This window comes from Accipiter gentilis, chromosome Z, assembly GCF_929443795.1.
Source record: "Accipiter gentilis chromosome Z, bAccGen1.1, whole genome shotgun sequence".
Taxonomy (NCBI): domain Eukaryota; kingdom Metazoa; phylum Chordata; class Aves; order Accipitriformes; family Accipitridae; genus Astur; species Astur gentilis.
In genome coordinates, this window is record NC_064919.1 from 64,336,223 (window position 1) to 64,360,825 (window position 24,603).

General features: G+C 41.1%; 1 protein-coding gene across 1 annotated transcript in view; it reads left to right on the plus strand.

Annotated features, from left to right (window-relative positions):
• The first annotated feature begins 6,215 nt into the window (after positions 1-6,215).
• The window catches only part of LOC126036591 (interleukin-31 receptor subunit alpha-like), a 32,668-nt gene continuing 14,280 nt past the window's right edge, over positions 6,216-24,603 (plus strand). Inside the window, exons 1-8 of the mRNA XM_049796550.1 lie at positions 6,216-6,258; positions 6,458-6,508; positions 10,469-10,580; positions 15,081-15,247; positions 16,345-16,484; positions 21,319-21,460; positions 21,622-21,704; positions 24,298-24,508. Coding sequence (XP_049652507.1) covers positions 6,216-6,258; positions 6,458-6,508; positions 10,469-10,580; positions 15,081-15,247; positions 16,345-16,484; positions 21,319-21,460; positions 21,622-21,704; positions 24,298-24,508 — 949 coding nt within the window. The remainder of the gene's footprint in view (positions 6,259-6,457; positions 6,509-10,468; positions 10,581-15,080; positions 15,248-16,344; positions 16,485-21,318; positions 21,461-21,621; positions 21,705-24,297; positions 24,509-24,603) is intronic.

Here is a 24,603-nt window from a genome sequence, read left to right on the forward strand (position 1 = left end):
ACTGCACCACAGAGGCATTGTGCTGCTCCATGCTCTGGGCTTGCAAGTGGAGGATGTTCACACTGCAAAATGCCCTGTGCCCATGCAAGCCCTCTCTCCTCCCCAGGTCCTTGCCACACATCTGCAGACAAGCCCAAATTATGACCTCTTGGTGTCATTCCACTCTACAGTATCGAAATCAGCCTCTTTGTGATGGTATGTCATAAAATTTTAAAAATAAAAAAAACCAGCCAGTTTGGACCCAGGTTGTCACACACCTTGGCTGACCACTGAACCACACTTCGCCAACTCAGAAATGAAAGCAAGATGCTTTGTGGTCAGCAGGAAGAGACTTCACCCTGACAGCACCCCTAGCCAAAGGGAGATAAAATACAGGCAACAGCAGCAACAGTCTAAGCAAGTGTTTTTCTTCGGTACTATTATTTCATTAGCAGCAAAATCCCAGGGAATCGGACTGCACAGAGAAAGACTAATGAGGTAACTGGGAAAATGGAATATTCGTCATGTAATAATAGACTAAAAAAGAATTACTCGATTAAACCTAGCAAAACACAGGCTGATAATCAGTATGGGAGATGCAATAATATATTTCAAGTAGGCACAAAAACTTAGAAATATAATCCAGCCAGGAATAAATATAAAGCTGAAAGCTAGAAGGAAGTCTCACCAGGGATTGCTAAATTCAGGAACAGCCTCCAGTAAGAGGGATGAGGATAAAAACCCCCACAACTCTTAAGATGGAACTAGTTCTGTTCACAATAGAAACTGTGAGAAGTTGCTACCCTTGATAGCATGGCAGAAACAGGAGGCAGCCACAATACCCCTGGTACTTCTGTATTCCTAGCAGCAAACTTAAGCTGGAGGCTAAGAATGACTGTGAACATTCACACTATGTTATAAAAAAGCCAAGAAATCTGAAGGTTCACAGAGTTTATGGACAGACAGGCTTTTTCTCCAAAAGGGCCATAATCAGGGATGTGCGAGTAATCTATTGGCAGTCAAATCAAAAACAAAAGTTGCAAAAAATGTTTGGTTAAGATCTGTATTCTTCTTATCCAGGCATACAAGAAAACTGGATTTCTCAGCTGCCAGAAGAATACCCTAACTATGATAGCTAGGTATTTTCAGTAGGGGCACTCTTTGGTCACTCTTCCTGTAATGTGATACTCTAGTTTGACAGTTAAAATGCTTAAATGGGATGTGACTCACTAGACACTAATCTTTGCTCAAGGGATATTTGTGAATTATCATTGATATAAAGCAGAATAATCTTGAAGGGGAGATTCAAAACAGACCATGTCAGGATGTCTTAAAGCACAGTGGTTAGTCCCTTGTGCAAAGCCCTCACGCAGTCAAAGTAAGTTTAACTGATCCCACCTTCTGAGCAATCATTCCAATCACTGAGCTCTGGAAGATACAGGGGATAATGAAAATCATGACACTGTTACTCCAGTTTAGCAAACCTAGCCCTTCCCTGGCTTTCTGTTCTACACAGGAATGGCAAAGAGCTATTTGTGAATTATTGTAAGAAAACCAAAGTAACTTTTGATAAAGCTAATTAAATGTTAACTCAAAAAAAAAATTTCCCCAGGTTATCTATTGGATAATAATTGGGGAAGGAAAAAGAAAATGGCCGAGAGTAATAAAGCCACAAGTGAGCATGTATACAAACCCTGGTGACTCAGTTAATCGTAATAACTATTTTTAAATCACTTTGTTCCAAGACAGGAAAGACGCTTGAAAAGATTCAATTTAAGAAAAGGTAATGACTTTGCAGCCCAGTAATGCTGGATCAAATTCGGAGACAAAAAATACCATAGAGAAAAGCTGACTGTGAAAGAGTTACAGTAACAGCACAAATACATTCACTGTTACTGAAGTGGAAAGGGCAGGATAATATACTGTGAACACAGAACAATATGTTAAAAAAGTTCACCTTCCGCCTTGTACTAAGTAAGCTTCTTCATACTCCTTTCTTGGGCTTTCTCCAAGCATGCTTTTGACAATAGTTGTGTTTCACTAGAAAGCATTTCTTTGTCCAGGAGCAATCCCAGGAAGAAAAAACAGAGGGAAAAAAAAAAGGTGACTCAGATATTTGTGTCTCCTCCCACTTGCCTCAGGGGAAAAAAAAGCAGGCATTAAAAAAGCAAATAAAAAAAGCCAACCTTTCCTGTAGACTCCAAAAAAGTAAAGCTTACTCCCACAAGTGTGTATGGGGAGAATATACACAAGCTTTTGTCAAATTCTCTTTGTTTCCACATCACACATCCCAAAATAACGCCCTGCAGCGGATGCAGGCCCACTGGGTAAGCCAAACAGGGTAGCAAGGAAGAAGGCTTATTTTCTTCCTCATCTGCTTGTGTATTAAAAGCACTATGTTCCCTTTAATAAAGTCTTAAATGTGATGAAGAAAGTTAAGGATGATCCTTGAATCTTCTCTTGGCTGCACAGGAAGACATAATGAACACAAATCTAAGCAGACTCTTACATTATATTTTCAGAGCAGTCAGAGACTACAACTTAGTATAACTGATAAGTAAGATGTGCTCAAAGGTGATCTAGCAGAGGTAAAGATCTTGTTTCCAATTCAAATCACAATACTTAATACTGGTTCTGCACACTGATCAGCCAACATGTGTCTTCAACAGACAGAGTTCAACACTCTGTTTTCAAACCACTGGTCTGAGCTACCCCAGGGAGAATTTCTTCCCATCATCCCACAAACAAGCCTGTAGCACTAACTATCGTTCTGCACTAAAGAGAAGTTTCCTGTCTCATCTAATCGTACTGCCTCAACTCTTATAAATATTCTAGCTAACACACTAGGCAAAACTCTGCAGCCACACTTAGGGAGATCTAGCATTACATGACTGTCAGATCTACTCTAGTATAAGCAGAATTTAGTCCACGCTTGGTCTTAAGGAAATCAATTTAGTTTCCTCCATTTTTTTTCTTCAGAACTGTCTTCACACAAATACATAAATCTCTGGTTCTTCTGCATCCTGCATTGGCTGTCTAGTTTATTCAGTGACATTTATCTTTCATCTGTACCTGGATTTTTTTAAACCTCCATGGCAAGTCTCTTATATAAACTTTTTGATGGCCTCTGTGCAGCCAATGTGTTAGGATGAAGATTGTGATTTTCATTAAGATAGCATAGAACTGTTTGAATTATAAGCTGCTTCACGATGTAACTTGAACTCAGAAAGGGTGAAAGAGTGTGTGGTGGAGACTCTCCCTATCACAGCAAATTTCCCCCAGGGAGTGTGGCTGAGGGCTGAGTGGGATTTTTTTAATTTATTCCCCCCCCTCCCAAAGACAATATGAGAATTTCTCTTTAAATTCAGATACCCATGTATTTTTCTGGCAAAAAAATCACTCTGTAAGAATCTGTCAGATCTTTTACAGACCTGGAGGTCTGCTTATCAGAAGCGTAATTATGAGAAATAACTTGTGAAAAATAGTGCGGCTCTACTTTAGATCCATAGAGGAAAAATTGAGGACTTCAGCATGTACTATTAATAGGCCAAAATTGAATGTGAATTTGCTACAATGTCGAATTTGTTACAACATGCCTGAAACAGGTCAACTGTAGTCAACTGGCACTGAACTTTCCACCAGAGGAACAGCAAGCTAGCAAAAATACACACAGATTGAACCAGAGAAAATGAAGACCTCAACTATTTGCACTTCAGACAAGGTAAGACTTCAAATAGAAATGCAATATTCCTTTCCTGATGCCTTATCTCTGCGTCAGCTGCCCACCGGGTTCTGAGTGTGCTTTAACAAGGCTGCTGGTCCCACATAACCCAAACTGTCTTGGGACATATTTAGGACTCTGAGCAAGCAAGATTTCAGAGCCCTTCAGTTTCAATACCATTCATGGTCACAAGGGTCACCTGCAAAAAAATGTACTCACAAGCTCACAGTCTGACCAGTCCTCCGGTGATGTGCAAGGCTACAAGAGGTGGAGCTCCACAGGTAAGGAGCAGGACGAGGGGGCTGGCAGCATGTCCCTCACTGTGCCTACCTGTCTTCAGAGACTATTTTTCCTTTGAAGTAACAGTTAACAGATGAAGTTGGGGCAGGGAACAGAGGAGGATGCTGTGGGTTTTCTACTAATTTACATGATATAATCCAGTCTACATAGAAGAGTTCATTTATTTCAAGATTGCATTCTGGGGAGACCAAGAGCATGCTGTGACTTTTACTGCAGAACTTAAATAAGCAAGTGACAAGGAAAAGCATTCAGAGGAAACCACATCTATAATAGTGCATAAACTTAGGTCTGAGAAACTATTTAGGTCACAAATGAAGCAAAGCTGGTGGTATCCTCCAGTCATTCTGCACTTTTGAGCATACAAGATAGCATAATTTATCCTCATCTGAATAACAGAAAAACCTAAGGCATTTACAATTCTGATACAAGTCCATAGCAGTGAAACAGCTGAGATATAAAACATTTGAAAAAGTGGTTCTATGCAAAATTTACCTCAAAAATAATAATTCAGTTTTTGTTATACATTAAAATGTTACTATGGCAACTTGACAGCTAAACTATATTAAAAATGGGTTCTTACTACTATGACAAATTCCAGTTTTCGAGATTCTATCTCCTCTGCTATTTTGATTGGCAATGTATTTTCTGTGCTTGTTACAATTGACTTTTTGCTTCAAATGACAGTAACATTCGTACTGAGACCTAGAGCTCCAGCAAAGATAATAGGGACTTGCCTTATTGGGTTTATTTATCTACAGTATGGTCTTCCCTAATGCTGTGCACACTGAATCCTGTTTCGTGCTCTTACATTGAGTTATCTACACCGTTTCCATTTGGGGTAGGATATTTTAAACGTGATTATCCTGACTAAGTCAAATCAATATATATAGTTCATATAGTTTTCTCCATCTCTTGATTTCTGTGCTACTCTGAGTCTCTAACTCTTCAACTCCCCACTGTTAAAATCTCTGTCACATATGACTTGCGTTTTCTCTTTGTCAGTTTTTCCTTACTGCTTATAAATTAACACTATCCTCTTGGCTATTCTTTGTGGGAAGCATTGTCAAGGCTGATTTTTGGGTCACTCAGACAAGAGGGGTTTTGAACCTGCACGCACACACAGTATCCACCCCCCTTCAGCATTTTGGAGCTTACTCCCAAGCCTGAACTATTTCATTACTAGGAACCTGCCTGTAACACTCAGTAGAATTCCTTGTTCACTTGCATTTCATTACTGTGCCCTTCAGAAAATCTGATAAGATACAGTTGGTGCATTAGTCACCCACTCCTACTGTAGACCAGGCTCAGAAGCATGCCCGTAACTGTCTCTCTTTAAGAAAGTGATTCACATTAAACAGATTTTTTTTTTTTTTTTTTTTGCTATTCAATACTCAACCTGAAATATACCATGGTTGCCAAAATAAGTTAACAATTTGCCTATCACCAGGTAGGTCTGAATCTGATTGTAGCTCTGATTGTAGCTGTCTAAGCCCAGAAAGGAAATTTCCCACAGTACTGAAATTTTCTGAAAATTTCCCTTTACTGCTTTAGCAGCAATGGCTATTGTAGTTCTGGCAGCTTCTGTGCCCAGAGTTATTTTAAATGTTCTCTGCCAGAACTAATGGATGTGGATTTTACAGTCACACCTGATTCACAGCTATGGTGATTTTTTACTCCATTAGGGCTCCCAGCATTGGTACCAACAACGTAGATACCGTATCTTTGCAGTGGTGAAATTACTTTGAATAAGGGAAGTCAGAGGGTGAAGACGGGCAGGGTCTTCTGCTGCTATTATTTCTATACTATCCAAGCATTTTTATTAGAGTAAGCCAAACACCTTGATTTACTTTTTACTGATATCAGTATGTCTAATTCACATTGACATTTAGGGCAGGATTTTCAAAGGCGTTTGAAGTACCTGTATAAGCTTAATTCGGTTTGCACTGCTGATGTCTCAGACGCTGTTAAGAATCTCACGGTGACTTCTTGCAAACACCAAGGGGGAGAGTTTCTGTTTTTCAGAAGGGTTGTCAGGATTTCGTAAGTATAGAGCTCAAGTGTCCCTCACGTTGCCATTAATAAACCTATTACTTGTGTTCAGCCAGTAACAGCATAGGTAGTGGAATGAATAGGAAGTTTGAAGAGGAAGTGTGAAAAAAAAAGACTGAAGACAGTGTACTGTTGATGGTAATCATTATGCTTCTTTACAGAGAAGATGAAGAACTCTCTGCTCGCAGCTATCTTTTTATTTGCAACGGGTGAGTTTTCATTTGCTGCATAACTTGCTGCTGCCCATAAATAGCAAAAATTCATCACATTACTCAAAGGTGGGGCCGTACGACCAAAGCCATGACTGAATTAAGTTCTGCGGGTGGGAGAAACAGCAGACAGTAACCTCCCCCACCCCCCGTTTCTTTTTACAGCTGTCTTGTTAAACGATTCCTTTTCATTCCCCAGATTCCTGCAACCGCATAAACGGGGATTTTCCGTTTTGCCAGCAGCTCCCAGGTGGGTAAATACTTCTCACGTATGACCGACTCGATCTCGATGGCAAAGGCCGACGTCGCCGCTGAGGGAACACCCGCCCGCCGGCGGGAAGAGCCGCCGCGCGGCCCGGCCCGGCCCTCTGGCGCACGGCAGCTGCCGCCGGTCGCTGAAGCGGCCCCGGCCCCGGCCCCGGCCCCGCTCTCCGCTGCCCGCGCCCCGCTCCCTCCCCCTGCGGCTGGCCGGAGGTCCCCGCGCCGCCTGCGAGGGGCCAGGGCCGCGCAAGGAGAGGCTTTCTCTCAAAAAAGAAACGTCTGCGGTTTTCTGAAGGGAAAACCCGCCCAGGACAGCGCAGGCAGGTGTGTCCCTGTGGCGGTAAGAGCGTTTACGGCTGCGCAGAGGTAGGTAGTCAACAAGCCGGGAATAAACCCGCTCTGGTGTGTGGTCTCTGGACACATTGCCGCGCTTTCAAAAGGCAACAGAAACTGTAATGCTTACGTGTGGCAATTATTTGTGCTTTACGTTTAACTGGGAAATTACGGTTAATGGCAAAAAGGACCAGACCAACGCGTTTCAGCAGCGGTTATTACGCAGCAGCTGGCGGCCATCTGATGGACTTCGTGCTGAATTCATTGTCGGCAGGAATATCCTCCTTCCTAAGAGCCACAGCAGAGAAGACAGGTTTTCGAGTACATGCTGGCACTGGCTAAGACATCATCAGGAGGACTATGTTTTTCTGAAATTAGCCACAGATAATGTTATAGTCCTTGCCTGTAGCCAGCCAGACTTAATTCTACTGAAGCGTTACTGAGAACAACACCAGGTGCACAAGAAGAAAAAACACTCTAGAGTGAAAAAAGTAAGCTGGGTTTGGGGTTTTTCCTTCCCCCAAGGAGAAATTGGGTTGTGATGTCTTTAGAATAGAGGAAAAAAAAAAAGTGTGTGTTTTTCTTTGGATCGCTCTTGGAGCCCAGTCATGGTACAGGACTAGTACTATTCTAGGGCTGGGAAGAACTAACATGTTCTTTAAGGGGAAGCAGTACAGTAAAACAAAAAAGCACTAGGTTAAAATTGAATATGCATGTGGACACTAATACCCACAAATAGGACAAGAAAGAAAAAAAAAAAGAAAAAAAAAAGTGTGTAGCATCTGTTGTGTTCATCTGGAGAAAGTAACATAGAACTTCGATATATTGGCAGCAGGGTGGTGCATTGGGGTGTTAGTTGAGCTAATATGCTATTTCCACATGTAAAATCTACTCTTTTTTCCTTGCTCCAATACCATCATCTCACAGAGAAAGCCAGAGGTTTTTTGTAAGGCTGAGAGCATGAGGAACAATACAACACCCTGATCTTCTATATGCAGAGACAGGTTTGCAATGCTGTGGTCACCACTTGGACCTCAATTAATAGAAATTACATGGGGAAGAAGTTAGAAATTTAGTAAAAGAGTAAAATGTTTCCTTCTCGTCACTCTCTCCAGAACTGTTGTTATTTCACATAGTTTCAGGAGCAGTATGTTACAAACATATTGATATGAAGTTTTACAGCAGTTCAAAAAAAGTTTTGTTTTCAGGTGTTTTTTTAAAACAAAAACCAACAAAAAAGAAACACCAAGTAAATGAAAGGCTTAATTCAGAGTAAAAGAGGAGAAGAATGTGAGAGCAATTGCTTCTTTCTCCAATTGTTAGAGCACCATGTCCATGGGTGAGGTGGCCAAGATTTGGTTTGGTGGTCAGACTAGGAAAGCAAAAAATTCAATAATTATTCACATTGCTATAGAAACAAGGAAGACCTGATTTCCACCTTCCTGAAAGAAAGCTGCACACACCTAAACTGATGCAGCATAACTTTATTAGAAAAGCAAATCTCTTTTAGCATGAGAGAGGAAGTGTCATAGAGTGAGGGTATTAAAGTCTGAGCTATACTCATCTGACAGACTTTTTGGTCCAAATCAACTTTTAACTTAAATATACAGCTGCCATCCGAATGATGAAAAGAATACTGAGGATATTCCGTAATGTAGGAAGAAATGGCTCTGAATGAGGAAAAGATGAGGACTGATCTTTTATCTCATAATTTAGGTTACGAGGTACTATAACTATACTGTAACACCAACTCCAGAGATACACATATTTACTTACCAAATAGCAAAACATTTCTTATTCAAGATTGATAGCCCAATTGGCAACTCGTTAATCCTAATAGATATAAAGAACACCTGACTCTACTCACCAGGAAAAAATAATTTTTATCACCTTAAGCATCCTGTACCTGTCAGGAACCTTATCTACGTTTCTGAAGAGGGAAAAAAAAATTCTGAGTCTTTTCTTAAAAGTGTGGGTGGTACTTTGAGACATCATGGCTGATTCTTCTGAACTAATAGTTCAGGCAGCAAGACACAAAGCAAAAGGAGAACAGTCATATTTTATCACTACCATTTCTGATAAGAGATTTTTGAAATATTGAAATAAGCTTAACCACTAGAGACTAAAAATTAATTCTTTTAAGAATATCGTCAGTGTTTAATTTCCCTCCAGCTGAAAAATGTATGTGTTCAGTTGCAAAAAAACCCCATATTTTTCTTTCCAAAAATTAAGCACGAGTCATTTTGTACATAAACTTATGTTCCTTCTACTTTATAATGTGATCTTCATGAAGCTGGTAATATAAGCGGCATATTGTTTTTCTCCAGCAATAGTGCATTATTCTGAACTCCAGATAGAGATGACTGATGGTTTCGGAGTAATTCTGAGTTTAGTCAATTGGTTCCACTGTTGACAATTAACCCTATACTGCAGTGTGTAATGCTTTGCAAGGAAATCCACAGTAATTCTTTTCCAGTTGGAAATTATGGAAACATCACATTGGCCCTTGGTGTTACTAAAATACAATCTCTCTCTCCTTTTTTCCCCAATTTAATTGCATGGCATTCATTTCTAAGGTGTTTCACAAAAGTGCATGTAGTCAGTTCTGGCCCATACTTTCAAAGGTGTCTATAAATTTGTGTTTAACAGCTGATAAGCTGCTCCAGGCAAAGCTGTTGCCAACTCTGGTTTATAATCCTGTGCATGAACAGTGCCTCCCTCCAATGCAAGGCAGGTGCTTCTGGTTCTCCAGGGTTCCCAAGTCGCAGCGACTCCCGCAGGAAAGGGGCTTGCTCCTCAGATCCAGAGCAACCTACCAGAAGCCTTTGTACAGATTTCAGCAAACAATTGAGGGCTACCAGAAACACAGTGGCAAGACAGGCACTGTCTGTCAGATGGGAATGGTGTGAAACCAGAGCAGAGCCGGGAGATAAAAATCTAAGGTCTCTTAGGGCAGAGGTTCACAGTAATTTTGTCATCTGATTTAAGGAGATTACCTTACAATAGCTTTCCTCAAAGCAGAGGGCCAAAAGCTAGTAATGCTTCCTTGAATATACGCGGTTTGTTTCTGCAATTTTTGTGTCAAAGACTGCAGCAGCATTTCCGGAAGTATAAAAGATATTTAATTCAGAATTTGGGGAAAAAAACCCCAAAAACTTTAAATAAGTGCAGAGGCAAGCAGTAAGCAAGATGTCACTATTATAGGAGATACACAGTTCGAAAGTGTAACGATACCAAAGCTGTAGGTAAAACCATAGCAAGCATTTTAGCACTATGTTGTTGGGTACATAACAGCTGGTAATGGCATCATAAAACACAGGAAGAATTATCCTTTCCTACCTTCATGTAGGGAGACTAGGTTTTACCTGGAAACATTAGGACTGATAAGGTTTCATCTTTCTAAATGTCTCTGTTCCTTGTTCGAAATGTTAGTGAATTACTTGCTTTGAGAGTAAATGTGGTGTAAGGACTCACATAGCTAGCTCTTATTTTGTTGCACAAAAGGGTATAGCCTGTTTTGTATTTGGTTTTGCTTCCCATAGTCACCTCACACTTGTTAATGGTAAACAGTTGCCTGTGATGGGTCTTTTCCAGTCCACATGTTTTCATCTTGCAGATTGGGACAATGAATTAATATGCTACAAAGAATTAAATGAGGACCTAACCTGTACCTGGCTGCCAGTACCCAGTGCTCCGAATATGGTTAATTATACCATATTCTTAAAATGGTAAGTCTAAAAGTAATTTCAGAAAATGAAAAGCTGTCATTGCTGTTTGGCATGATTCCTACCTGCCAGAGTTTTACTATGTATTTCATCACAGGTGCCCACCAAAGCTGCTCTATCACTCCCCTCCTCAGCTGGGCAGGAGAGAGAAAATAGTAACAAAAGGCTCCTGGGTTGAGATAAGGGCTAGGAGATGGCTCAGTAATTACTATCAAGTGTAAACTAGACTCAACTTAGGGAAAAAATTAGTTTAATTTATTACCAATCAAATCAGAGTAAGATAATGAGAAACAAAACTTAAAAAAATCTTAACAACACCTTCCCACCAGCCCTCTGTTCTTCCTGGTCTTAACTTTACTCCTGATTTTCTCTACCTCCTCCCCCACAGTGACACAGGGGATAGGGAATGGAGGTTGCGGTCAGTACATCACACATTTCTGCCGCTCCTTCCTCCTCAGGGGGAGGACTCCTCACTCTTCCCCTGCTCCACCGTGGGGTCCCTCCCACAGGAGACAGTCCTTCATGAACTTTTCCAGCATGGGTCCTTCCCACAGGTTGCAGTTCTTCACGAACTTCTCTGGCGTGGGTCCTTTCCACGGGCTGATCTTCAGTCACAGACTGCTCCAGTGCGGGCTTTCCCATGGAGTCGTGGCCATCTTCATGGGCATCCCCCTGCTCCATCATGGCATCCTCCCTGGGTTGCAGGTGGACATCTGCTCCCCCGCTCCCCTCCATGGGCTGGGGGGGGGACAGCCTGATGTCTCACCATGGGGTGCAGGGGCATCCCCTCCTCCCCTGCTCCTCCTCCCCTCCTTCCTCACTGACCTCACTGTCTGCAGAGGGGTTCTCTCACATCCCACTCCCCTCTCCGCTGGAGGTTTTCCTTCTTAAATCTGTTGTCCCAGAGGCACTACCATCATCACTGATGGGCTCGGCCTTGGCCAGCGGCAGGTCTGATTTGGAGCCAGCTGGCATTGGCTCTGTAGGACATGGGGGAAGCTTCTAGCAGCTTCTCACAGAAGCCACCGTGTAACCCCCCTGCTATCAAAACCTTGCCATGCAAACTCAATACAAATGGTCATTGTAAATCTTGCCGTGCCTCCAACCCACTGTTTGAAACACTATTGCCAAAGATCACCTTAATCAATTACTTTTATTTGCATCTATTAACTTGCATTGAATATTCAACACTAATGCATTCAAAGTAAAAACAAAAAACAAAAAAACAACAAACAGGCAGTAAGCTGGTTTTTATGATACATTATTTTATACCATGTATCCAAGGAGATATCAGATGTGGCACATAAGAAAAATAGATTTTTAAGTATTTTCTTGCAATTAACCCCAGCCAGCAACTAAGCATCAGGCAGCCGCTCACTCGCTTCTCCCCAACCCAGTGGGATGGAGGAGGGAATCGGGGAAAAAAAAGTAAAACCTGTGGGTTGAGATAAGAACAGTTTAATAGAACAGAAAAGAAGAAACTAATAATGATAACACTAATAAAATGACAATAGTAATAATAAAAGGATTGGAATATGCAAGTGATGCACAAAGCAATTGCTCACCACCTGCTGACCGATGCCCAGTTAGTCCCCAAGTGGTGATCCCCCTACCCGCACTCCCTGCAGTTCTTAAACTAGATGGGATGTCCCATGGTATGGAATACACCATTGGCAAGTTTGGGTCAGCTGCCCTAGCTTTGTCCTGTGCCAACTTCTTGTGCCCCTCCAGCTTTCTCACTGGCTGGGCATGAGAAGCTGAAAAATCCTTGACTTCATCTAAACATTACTTAGCAACAGCTAAAAACATCAGTGTTACCAACATTCTTCTCATACTGAACTCAAAAACATAGCACTATACCAACTACTGGGAAGACAATTAACTCTATCCCAGCTGAAACCAGGACATTAAGTATTGGTTAAATAGATGGAATGAACTTGTAGGGCTAATCTTAAACTGATTACCTTAAAATATGGGTATCTTCAGTTGTGCCTTTTTTGAGAAAGCTAAAACAAAGAAGCCGGGTAAAGTGTAGGTAGGCAGATTAAATCGACATCTGCCCATTGGTTTCTTAAAAAAAAAAATTAAAAAAAATCAAGCAGATATATGTCTCAGTACCTGCATCACAAAATGGATTTTTCTCATTTTATATTTACATATTTGGGATCTCCCATGAGGTTACAGGTATGTTTAGAAAGAGAGAAGTGAGATCAGAAGACATGATCTTTTCCATGAGACCATATCATGTGGTACACAGGGTACAACACTGTATGCTGTTGGCAAATTCTGATACTTATTGCTGATTATTTTGCCACATAACCCACCATTCTGCTTTAAAAAAGAGCTGTGATTAGGAGCATCTCCTAAAGCTAAGGAAATGTCAGTACATTGGGAAATTCCCCAGGGTGACCTGCACATTGTGGAGGAGCAAAGCAACCACCTCAGGGCTGAGGTTACTCCCCCCATCACCTTCAGTATTTTCCCACTGGAGGCAGCAGCAGGTGTCAACTTGGAGTAAGCACCAAACCCCACTGCTTTTGCTCTGTCACCTTGTGGGTCTTCTGGAAGCCCTAATTTCTTGGAAGGGGAGAAGCTCCAGTGAAATGGCTCTGCTTCTGTAGAGATGATATCAGCTGTTGCTCTTAGAGTCCTCAGCCAAAATCATACTGTGCTGTTCCTATGCTGCAGGATTTATGTTATGAACAGAGAAGGCAGAAAAAAGAGTGAAAGAGGAGGTGGGCGGGGAAGAGGGAGGCAATTGACTCACAGAGATGTTGATTTTCCCAAGACAGAGCCAGGACTTGAACTTCAGTCTCCTAGGCTTCAACCCAGTGGTCTTAAAGAAAAACTTCCTTTGTTCTTTTTTATTGGATTAAAAGAAAAACAAAAAACATTTGAAAGGGCTTTTTGCTTGTCTAGAAAAGGACATCACCCCTTTCTGTAAGTAACATCAGTTTGACACTGAAATTTTCCTTATCCTTGTTCCTTATGATTTAGTTGTCAGGAAGAAAAGGATTAAAGAAAAACACTCCCACAGAGAAATTCCAACCCAGCATTCGAAATCATGCTTTGAAATATTAATGGCTGAGTCACAACTAGTCTGAAGCAGAAGACAGGGGAACCTTCAAGTGGTTTTGTTCAGTTATTAAATATTGTATCATGATCAGCACATTTAATAATTGAAATATGTAGGTAGGCGATTAGTATGCCTGCCCATTTCTTTAAGAACATTGAACTGGCACAGTTCTAACCTTGAAAAAAATCTGTCATGTGTGTGGCAGGGAGTAAATGAAAGACAGATGGAGAAAAAAACCTAGGTAGAACAGGAACAGCCTCCTATGTAAGGCCTTAAACCTCTTGGACCTTCTGTGCCATGTGCATTAGGTATACCAGAAGTCTACAGGGCTGAGGACTGAGGTGGTATTTAAACATGTCTGTCAAACTCTGATGCTTTGCAGGAACAAAAGTCAGAAGACAGGCGTATAACTTGTAAGAGGTTTTTCATACCTTTGTGGTAATTTAGATTCCGGTAACTGGGAAATTTTGCAGTTCAAAAGGAATTTAGGTGCTCATATGGCAGGTGGGAAGTAGACATTATGAAGTAATTTCTAACCTAATTTTATACCTTCTAAATACTTCTTATATCCCACTGTAAGTACAAAAGAAGACCATGCAGATTTTGTCTTGTGTCATGCTGTGCCTTAGAAGTTTAGAGAATTTAACAGTTCTCCACAATGCAACAAGGATTTGCATGTTTAAATTTGCTAGAATACTAGAATTACACTTGCTGTTTCAAGCTGTTCAGGCCTCACCTTCAAGATTCCCCTGTACTTGACACTGGTGAGGCCGCACCTTAAGTACTGTGTTCAGTTTTGGGCCCCTCACTACAGGGAAGACATTGAGGTGCTGGAGCGTGTCCAGAGAAGGGCAGCCAAGTTGGTGAGGGGCCTGGAGCACAAGTCTTATGAGGAGCAGCTGAGGGAACTGGGGTTGTTTTGCCTGGAGAAAAGGAGGCTGAGGGGAGACCTTATTGCTCTGTACAACTACCTGAAAGGGGGTTGTAGTGCTGGTCTCTTCTATCAAATAACTATTGATAGGACAAGAGGAAATGGCCTCAAGTTGTGCCAGGGGAGGTTTAGATTGGATATTAGGAAAAATTTCTTTACTGAAGGGGTTGTCAGGCATTGGAACAGGCTGCCCAGGGAAGTGGTTGAGTCACCATCCCTAGAGGTATTAAAAAAATGCATGGACGATGCACTTCAGGATATGGTTTAGTGGGCATGATGGTGTTGCGGGCATGGTGGTGTTGCGTTGACAGTTGGATTTGATGATCTTAAAGGTCTTTTCCAACCTAAACGATTCTATGGTTCTATGCTCAGTTTTGTATGTAGGTGCCTGGAAAACTACCAGTTGCTGTAATGATTCTTTCTGGGGTTGGGGGGGAAAGAGTAACTATAATCCAATAAAATGTGTGGTTTTCATTCTGCTTACTTTTTTCCAAAGGGACAGAATACCAAAACTTTTTCAACGAAACACATCATCATCTTCCATCACAATAGAACGAAAGGATCTCTACATGAAGCGATCTGCATCTATTTGGATAGCAGTGAATTATGCCTATGAGAGCTGTGTGAAAGGAAAGAACATATCAGTTACGCCGAGCAAAGCAGGTACAGCATCTTCACGAGCTATGTTACTACAGTGCCCAGCTGAAGCAGTGGTAGCATTTTCTTAAAGTTTATTTCCAAAATTCTAACTCCCAATATATATTTCTTACTTTCACTGATTCAGAGAGCTAAGCTGCAGTTCAGCTTCCTTGGATGTAATCTTTATTGAAGTCAATTGCAGAAGTCTATCAGCTTTTAAGGGAGAAGGGTTTTACTTTAAATCATTTGCTAGACTATAAAATAGTCATATCCAGAAGAAGATACAGTGACATTTGTGTACAGTATTTAACCTGCTTCCTGTGCTCTCTTTGATGGTTTTCTGTACCTCTTTATTGGTTTACAAAGAGCAGGTTGACTCAGTACCATGCACTTAAGGAATCCTTGTTACAGAGCACGAGCATTTTGAGAAACCTTTTCAAAGTTCAACTCTTTTCAAAAGCCACTTATCCATTGTGCAGTGCTGCAGGGGAGACATGAAAAAAGAAATCATATTAACTATGTTCTTTAGAGGTTTATTCAAAGATTCCTTACCATATCTAATCACTGAGATAACTTTAAGAGTTTCCCAAAACTTCACCTTCTTAGAGTAATCATGGTCCAAGAAAAAACAGTGCTTCTTACTCCTGGGGGCACTACCAGTATAACCCAAATTATCACTATGACCTCCTCTGGGGGCTGTTGGCCACCTTGCATTTATTGGAGGGAAAGGCAAAAACGTATTTGCACTTAGAATTATATAGCTAAACACAGTTGCTGAAATTGGAAGATGTTCTGGAAATTTTCTATACAATTCACAGTTATAGGTACTCTTAACATTTTGATTTTGCCTTTCAGACTCACTCAGAATAGCACCTGCTTAGAAAAAGGGTCTTCTTGAAATCAGTAGAAGCATTCACAAAAGAAAGGCAAGAGGAACAACCCAATTTTGTTGATACTATAAAGATTTCATAATTATTTATTTCCAGTCTTTTTACAGTCTTTCAGTGTTCAGTATTCTGTGCCAAGTGTTTTATTTTTTATAAACCACACCTGACAGACATAATTACCAAAGCTTTCCAGCTTCACTTGCATTTATAACAGCTGCATGTTACCCATTTTAGGGAAGTGCTTGACACCATCTAACATAAATGCTCATCAGATCACAAACCAATTGATAATAAAGTGGGACTTGCCTGCAACTCCTACACCATATGAGCTGAGATACAGAGAGGCACTCACAGAATCCACTTGGTGGACGCTGGTAAGTACTTCCAGATGACAATCACTTGAGAACATGAGGTGCCTTACTAACAGCTCAGCAGTGCATGGCACGCAAGGCAGGACATCAATAGGATGCAACTGAAAAGGACACACAACATGGATAGCAAGGAGGCACAGCCACGCAGACAATTTGTAGGCAAATCTTACAAAGGTTTCTTAGTTTTGTCTAACAGATCCTAAGCTCTTTGGGAAAGAAAGATTAATAGTTTTATACAGAAAAAGAAGGGAATGTCAGCTGGTTCATTAACATGTCAATGAGACACTACAGCTATCAGCGATGCAAAAGCTGAAGAGGATATCAGAAATGCCGTACAAACTCAAATCCTGATTACATTTTAAGTGATGGGCAATATTACTCTTTTTGCTGGTATCATTAAATTTTCAAACTGACTAGAGATCAGGTTGCTGTGATTTTTAAGGTAATAATTCATACCTTACACACTTCTGTTTTGCATCAGTTTTCCAGATTTCCTTCTCTGACAAGAAGGGAAATAATTCTTCTGTGATACAAGATCAGTTCCAGATCCATTTTAGGACATGTAACAGTGAGAATATGGTGCAGTAAGAGGGCAATACCTAAAAGTAAAGGGACTAAGAAAAAGGTGGAAAACCAGTCATAATTTCAATAAGATCTGCATACAGCAGCAATGGCTGTTTGTCCTGCCCCTTGCCATCCAGCATATCATGCAAAGGCTTCACCAGCAGGCATGCACATATGCATGATTTGTATCACTGAGTCCCTGAAATTGTCTGTTTTTCAAGCTCTGTTATCTGTAGTTGAATGAAGAATATGTGTTTATCAGGTAGAACAGAACCCCAAGAAGAAAACTGTCTAAAAAGCAACTGTTCCCACTTCTTGAGCTTCTCTGCTCTCCTAGGAGTCTCTTCGCTTTTGTGCCACCAGAATCTCCCATGTTCTTCCCTTTATATCAGAAGAATTATGTTGTTTTTTCCATTTCTCTCATAGCTGGGTGCCACTTTGTTTGGCCATAGCCACTTCAGAAGTACTATGAGAAGCCCGTGTAAGAAAGGTTTCATCTCAGTACAAAGAACATGCAAGTCCTGGAAGGGTCCCCTTGTTCATTGACATACAAGTCGTAGACCATTCTAGGACAGCCAGATACCCAGGCATACTCCACCCAGTGGTGCAATAGATAGATAACCATGTGCAGACAGTCTGGTATGCAGCGTGTGGAAGAACAGAGAGTTAAGAGCAATAAAAATGCATGTCCTACAGGTTCTGGAGACAGGGGAGATAGGACATTAAAGTTAGTAATGTGAAGGACTGGTAGAGACAGCCACACTGCGTGATGAGAATGACTGAGTACTGAAAGACTATAGCTCATTAATATTAATTATCTCCCATGTCTGAGCTGATCCTGTGAACTTAGGCTGTAAACTCTTCATTATCACATGAATGTAGGCTGCATTTACAGATGGGACTGGAGGGAAAGGATGAGTGCGGGCATACAAGAACAGAGGATATGTAAAGGTAGCTGAGAAATAGTGTTTATCAAGAGTAGGATTAATGTACATGTAATGTAATTTAACACTTTGATCTTAAATCCATTTCACTTCCCTCTTGTTCAGTAGGAAATTTGGAGTCTTTCTGTAATACTGTGTGTTGTAGGGTTTTTTTGTGACCAAGTTAGTTTTATTAGAAAAAGTATCCAAAGTTAATTAATTAACTTTAATAAAAAAATAAAGCACTGCAGAAAACAAAAAAGAAGAGCTGCTGACCTAATAGTGGGGGATTCGGGTGGGGGTTTGTTGGTTTTGGTTTGGCTTTTGGTTGGGTTTTTTTGGGGATATATATATAATTAAGAAAAAACTTCATGGCAGACAAATGCTAAAACTAAAACAAATATTTCAATCTGCAATAGCACTTCTGCCAAACACATCCTAACACCTGGAACTGATCAGACCAAAGGTCCATTTAATGCCAGTCACATCCACCAATGGACACCTGCAGAAGAGTGTAAAATAGTTCAAGCACATAGCAACAGTTTTCTATCATATTTTGTCCTACAGTTTTCAGCTCAGGGATTTCCTTAGACACAGGTGGTGTCTTTATTTCAAGAAAATCTCCATTCCCTGTATAGTCACTGGAGCTCCAGTGCCATCATCAGCTGCAGATGCACTTTACTTCTGTGGTGTTAAGGCATAGGCAGCCACAAGTTCAGTCCAGCCATGCTCCTTACCACATCAGTCACATGGGTCTATTTAGACATACTGTAACATTTGAGAATAAAGGGATTTTATTTTTTTTAAATATTTAATTTGACCTTGACATCTTGTTCTTCAGAATGCCAACAAGGATCAGTATATATAATCATAGAATAAGGTAGGCTGGAAAAGACCTTTAAGATCATCAAGTTCAGTTGTAAAGCTAGCACTGCCAAGTCTACCACTAAACCCTGTCCCTAAGCCCATATTTACATGTCTTTTGAAGACCTCCAGGGATGGTGTCTCAACCACTTCCCTGGCAGCCTTGTTCCAGTGTTTGACAACCTTTTTGGTGAAGAAATTTTTCATAATAGCCAATCTAAACCTCCCCTGGCACAACTTGAGGCCATTTCCTCTCGTCCTACCACTAGTTACTTGACAGAAGAGACCAGCACCCACCTCACTACAACCTCCTTTCAGGTAGTTGTAGAGAGCTATAAGGTCTCCCCTCAGCCTCCTTTTCTCCAGGCTAAACAACCCCAGTTCTCTCAGCCGCTCCTCACAGGACTTGTTCTCTAGACCCAACAGTTTCATTGCTCTTCTCTGAACACGCTCCAGCACCTCAGTGTCTTTCTTGTCTTGAGGGGCCCAAAACTGAACACAGTACTCAAGGTGCAGCCTCACCAGTGCCCAGTACAGGGGAACGATCACCTCCCTGCTCCTGCTAGCCACACTATTTCTGATACAGGCCAGGATGCCGTTGGCCTTCTTGGCTACCTGGTCACACTGCTGGCTCACATTCAGCTGTCTGTTGACCAACACCCCCAGGTCCTTTTCCACCAGGCAGCTTTCCAGCCACTCTTCTGCAAGCCTGTAGCTTTGCATGGAGTTGTGAGCCAGGTGCATTGCATGGGGTTGAACTGTTTTGACCCGAGTGCAGGACCTGGCACTTGGCCTTGTTGAATCTCATACAGTTGGCTTTGGCCCATAGGTCCAGCCTGTCCAGATCCCTCTGTAGAGCATTCCTGCCATCAAGCAGATCAACACTCCCACCCAACTTGGTGTCATCTGCAAACTTACTGAGGGTGCACTCAATCCTCTCGTCCAGATCACTTATAATGGTATTAGACAGAACTGGCCCTAATACTGAGCCTTGGGGAACACCACTTGTGACCAGCTGCCATTCACCAAAACTTTTGGGGCCTGGCCATCCAACCAGTTTTTCACCCAGCAAAGAGTGCACACTTCCAAGCCATAAGCAGCCAGTTTCTCCAGGAGAATGCTGTGGGAAACGGTGTTAAAGGCTTTACTAAAATCCAGGTAGACAATATCCACAGCCTTTCCCTCATCCACTGAGCGGGTTAACTTGTCATAGGAGGAGATCAGGTTAGTCAAGCAGGAGCTGCCTTTCATAAACCCGTGCTGACTGGGCCTGATCACCTGGTTGTCCTGTATGTGCTGTGTGATGGCACTCAAGGTGATCTGCTCCATAACCTTCCCCAGCACCAAGGTCAGACTGACAGGCCTGTAGTTCCTTCATGTAGGTGGGTGTCATTTGCTAACCTCCAGTCAACTGGGACTTCCCCAGTTAGCCAGGAGTGGTGGTGAATGATCAAAAGCAGCTTGGTGAGCACTTGCACCAGGTCCCTCAGTACCCTTGGGTGGATCCCACCCGGCCCCATAGACTTGTGTCTGTCTAAGTGGTGTAGCAGGTCACTAACCATTTCCCCTTGGATTATGGGAGCTTCACTCTGCTCCCCATTCCTGTTTTCCAGCTCAGGGGGCTGGAGAACAACTGGTCTTACTATTGAAGTCTGAGCAAAGAAGGCATTAAGTACCTCAGCCTTTTCCCCATCCTTTGTCACTATGTTTCCTCCCACATGCAATAAAGGATGGAGATTCTCCTTAGCCCTCCTTTTGTTGCTAATATATTTATAGAAATGGTCTTTATTGTCTTTTACCACAGTAGCCAGATTAAGTTCTAGATGGGCTTTGGCCCTTCTAATTTTCTCCCTGCGTAACCTCACAACATCATTGTAGTCCTCCTGAGTTGCCTGCTCCTTCTTCCAAAGGTCATGAACTCTCTTTATTTTATTTTCCCTGAGTTCCAGCCAAAGCTCTCTGTTCAGCCAGGCTGGTCTTCTTCCCCACTGGCTCATCTTTCAGCACATGGGGATGGCCTGCTCCTACACCTTTAGGATTTCCTTCTTGAAGATCATCCAGCATACCTAGACTCCTTTGCCCTTCAGGACTATGTCCCAAGGGACTCTGTTGACCAGTCTCCTAAACAGACCACAGTCTGCCCTTTGGAATTCCAAGGTAGCAGTTCTGCTCACCCCTCTCCTTACTTCTCCAAGAATCAAAAACTATCGTTTCATGATTGCTATATGCCTAATTGATTTTAAAAGCAATATTTAGACCTAAACTGTTGCTTACATGTCCTGACTGAGTGGAACGAGTTCATGAAAGAGAAAATATTGACTTGGAAGAATGAAAACACATTGACTAAAATGTGTAGTAATTCCTCTTTTATGAGAGGAACCCCTACTTTCAGCTGCAGTCAGAAGACTGGTCCTTGGCTGAGAAAACAGTTAATATAAGATTATGTTTTATTGCTGCCACATAAATTAAACATAATTTGTTTTTAGGTGCCTGTAGAAAGCAGTGCTGTCAATGTCACCATTTCGAATTTAAATGCTATGTCTTCATACATTATTCAGCTCAGATGCATAGCCAAGGATGGTCTCCACTGTGTTTGCATTTGGAGTAAAGAGATTTTGGTCCCTCACAGTAAGTGAAATATAGTTTTGTCTTACTGGGAATAAGCATGAATGTAAAAGCCTTTTCAAATTTTGTATCATATGAAATAGCATTGTCAGATACTGGTGAAAATACAAAGATCAAACTGATTCAGATGATGGCATGTCTCCATATTTTTCCATGTTTACCAGAACTCATGAACATGCCAAGAATATCATATAATGCAACTACAGAAATCTCTCCAGGCAGAAGAAGCGTTCTTCTGAAGTGGGAGGTAATGTTCACTTTGAGTCTGGGTACCTTCTGTTATGTCTGTGCTATTAATTTATTACTTTATAGGAAAAAATAGGCTTTCTCATTGTATTGAGAATACACTGTATAAGCAAAAGGCATTGTATATTGTACCCTTGTTTCAGGATTCAGTGCATTTCTATGGTGCTATTTTGGGTGCTAGAAACTAGCAGGGAAAAACTACAATTTATAAATTTGAGAAATTATTAAAACAGCAATCTCTGGGCTCAAAATCATTGACTAGAATAAAGATTCTTTATGGCTTGCACTAAAAATTGGTGTGCCTCAAGTCTGTCTCTTAGAATTAAGCTTTCCCTGAAGGGTCCTCACAAGTCTTTAGCACATACAAGTGACACACATTGTGTTGCATGTGTTCCTAAGGAGCATTCATATTCTTGAGGCACCAAAACCTTTTAGAAAAGCTTGGTAAATCTACTAATTTACTAATTCAGAAATGCAAAGTCATTATAATCAGGACAGAAAAAGAGCCTCTGGTTTAGAAGAACAGCATCTAGCTGCATGCTTCCCATAATGACATTTAAAGTTCAAACCTAGGTGTCAGAGGCATCCCCTCTTCTGCAGCAGGAGTCATTATCAGCTGACCAACTGTAGCAGATCAGTCAGTTTTGCCAGCTGAAGTTCTTTTGGTAGGAAATGGACAACTGACAGTCTTGAATGTGTAGTTGAGGGCCCCACAGGCAATTTCAATGAGCAAGGTGTTACTAGAGGTGTTTGCATGGAGACTAATTCATTCTATATGGATTCTGAGAGAAGGACCATCTACAAACTCGGAGAATTTTGGCATAGGGGACATCTCTGGCAGAAAGAACAGAGACTGGCACACTTTTGAAATATCAGAAGATGTGGAAAGTTTTGTAGTTACCCCATGCATTTTTGTTAAGGGAAAGAAAAGACAGCAGAGGAAACAGACACCTCATCTCATGATAACGATGGGAGATCCCCCTTTTCCCTTATCTCCTGAGAAGCAGGCAAAGCTGCACAGTAAATGATTCATTTTGTGATAAAGCAATAGACCATGCATGCCAATTTAAATGTTAAGCTAAGAGAAGAAATTATTTTTCATCTAAATGCTTTATTTAAAAAAAAAAGCCTAATATTGAATATAGTATCAGGGCCAGGACCTTCACTCAGGATAACACACTAGTTTATTGTACAAAATAAGGTCCAAGTTCAGATGGCTTCAACAAACATTGAAGGGGCAGAGGGAAGGAGTGCACTCAACGATTAACATGTTAGAAGTAGAGAAGAAAAAAAAATCTTCGGCTCTGCTGCCATACTTGTTTAAGCCAATCTGAAATAAAGTAAAAAAGCTTAAAGGTGTTAGAGGCTAGACGTAGCTCCTCTGCTTTCGCTAATGTTCAGTGAGTAACCTGTACATGGTTCACATCAACAGGCACAAGATAGCTGGCTTCAGCTCTAAACACCCGACCAGGAAGCATGTATCACTCTCATGGCTGTAAATAACACAGGATCTCCTGCAGGACTGCACAAGATAGAGCAGTGCTAGCCTTTTCCAGTCTCATTTTGCTAGGCTAAGAAAGCTAAATTCTACAAGTTTCTTCTTGTGCAATAGAACTCATATTTCACATATCCTAGCAATTATTTCTCCTACACAGAAGCCTTTTCCAGTTTCAAAGCCTGGTGAAAGAACCATAACGCTATTCCCCCAGCACCTTTACCAGAGCTTCAGGTAATAGTACTAATTCTTCCCTCCCTATCCTGGGAAAAACACATTTCCATCTTAAGAGCTTCCAGCTTTACCAGAAATTCCTCTCAACACATGTGTCTCTGCCTTTTGAATTACTGAAGGTCATCCTGTCTATGTTATGCTGAGAGTATCCAATTATTTCATGAAGATAACCCAATCTCTCAGCTTTGTGGTATCTTTACACTATTAATTTTGTGCCAAGAAATAACAGACAGGCTTGACATCAGAAGTAATCCTTGCAGAATTCACAGGCTTTTGTGTATGGAGTTCAGCTTCTATCTAGATTGCAGTAATTTCCATTGCTGTGCAGCCATTTTTTAATCTCTCATGAAGATTAGTACAGTAAAATAACAAGTGAACCATCACACCTGAAAATTTGTATCAATGGATATATAACATGTTCCAAAGTTGTAGTATAATTACTAGCATTTATCCTCAGAGGGACCAGATGCCTAACAGAGCCTAGTAGATGAAGATTCCCAGAGGCATAAATTGCAATTAAACACCTCTCATTAACTTTCAAGTTCCTAATTATGAGGCGTATGTTCCAGTGAAATGTAGAGACTGTTACAGCTGCTTCACTGCTGTTATTACTAATTGGATACACATAACTAAGATCTCAATTAAGCAAAACACTTAATCCTGTGCTTAAATCCTCTCAGTTTAAGCATGCTCTTAATTTTAAGGAAATGTTTTGCTTCATTGATTCCTAATAACCTAATTAAAACAGTGTGATTTTATCCTCATCATTAAAGGTGACATTTTGTTTATACAATTTAATTCCTCTTGATTTTCTGCACAGGATGTAATAGCATTTATAGAATAATAATCTTTTTCCTCTTACTAGGTAACACAAAGTGAGAACATCCTTGGATATTACGTTAATGTGGAAAGAATACCTAACAGTTGCAGGGATTCACCAAATCGCATCTTTCTAAAGGACAGAAAAGTTCTTCTAAACCTCTCCATGGCTTATTATAGAGTTAATATTTCTGCCTATAACAAAGCAGGAGAATCTCCACAAGCCACCTACATTGTCCCAGACTCCTCTCCAACAGGTACTTACCTTATCATTCATTCGTTAGAGCGGTGGAGAAGTTTTATGAGCAATCTCTAGGCTACCTTTTGACAGTTTGGGATAACATTAAGCTTT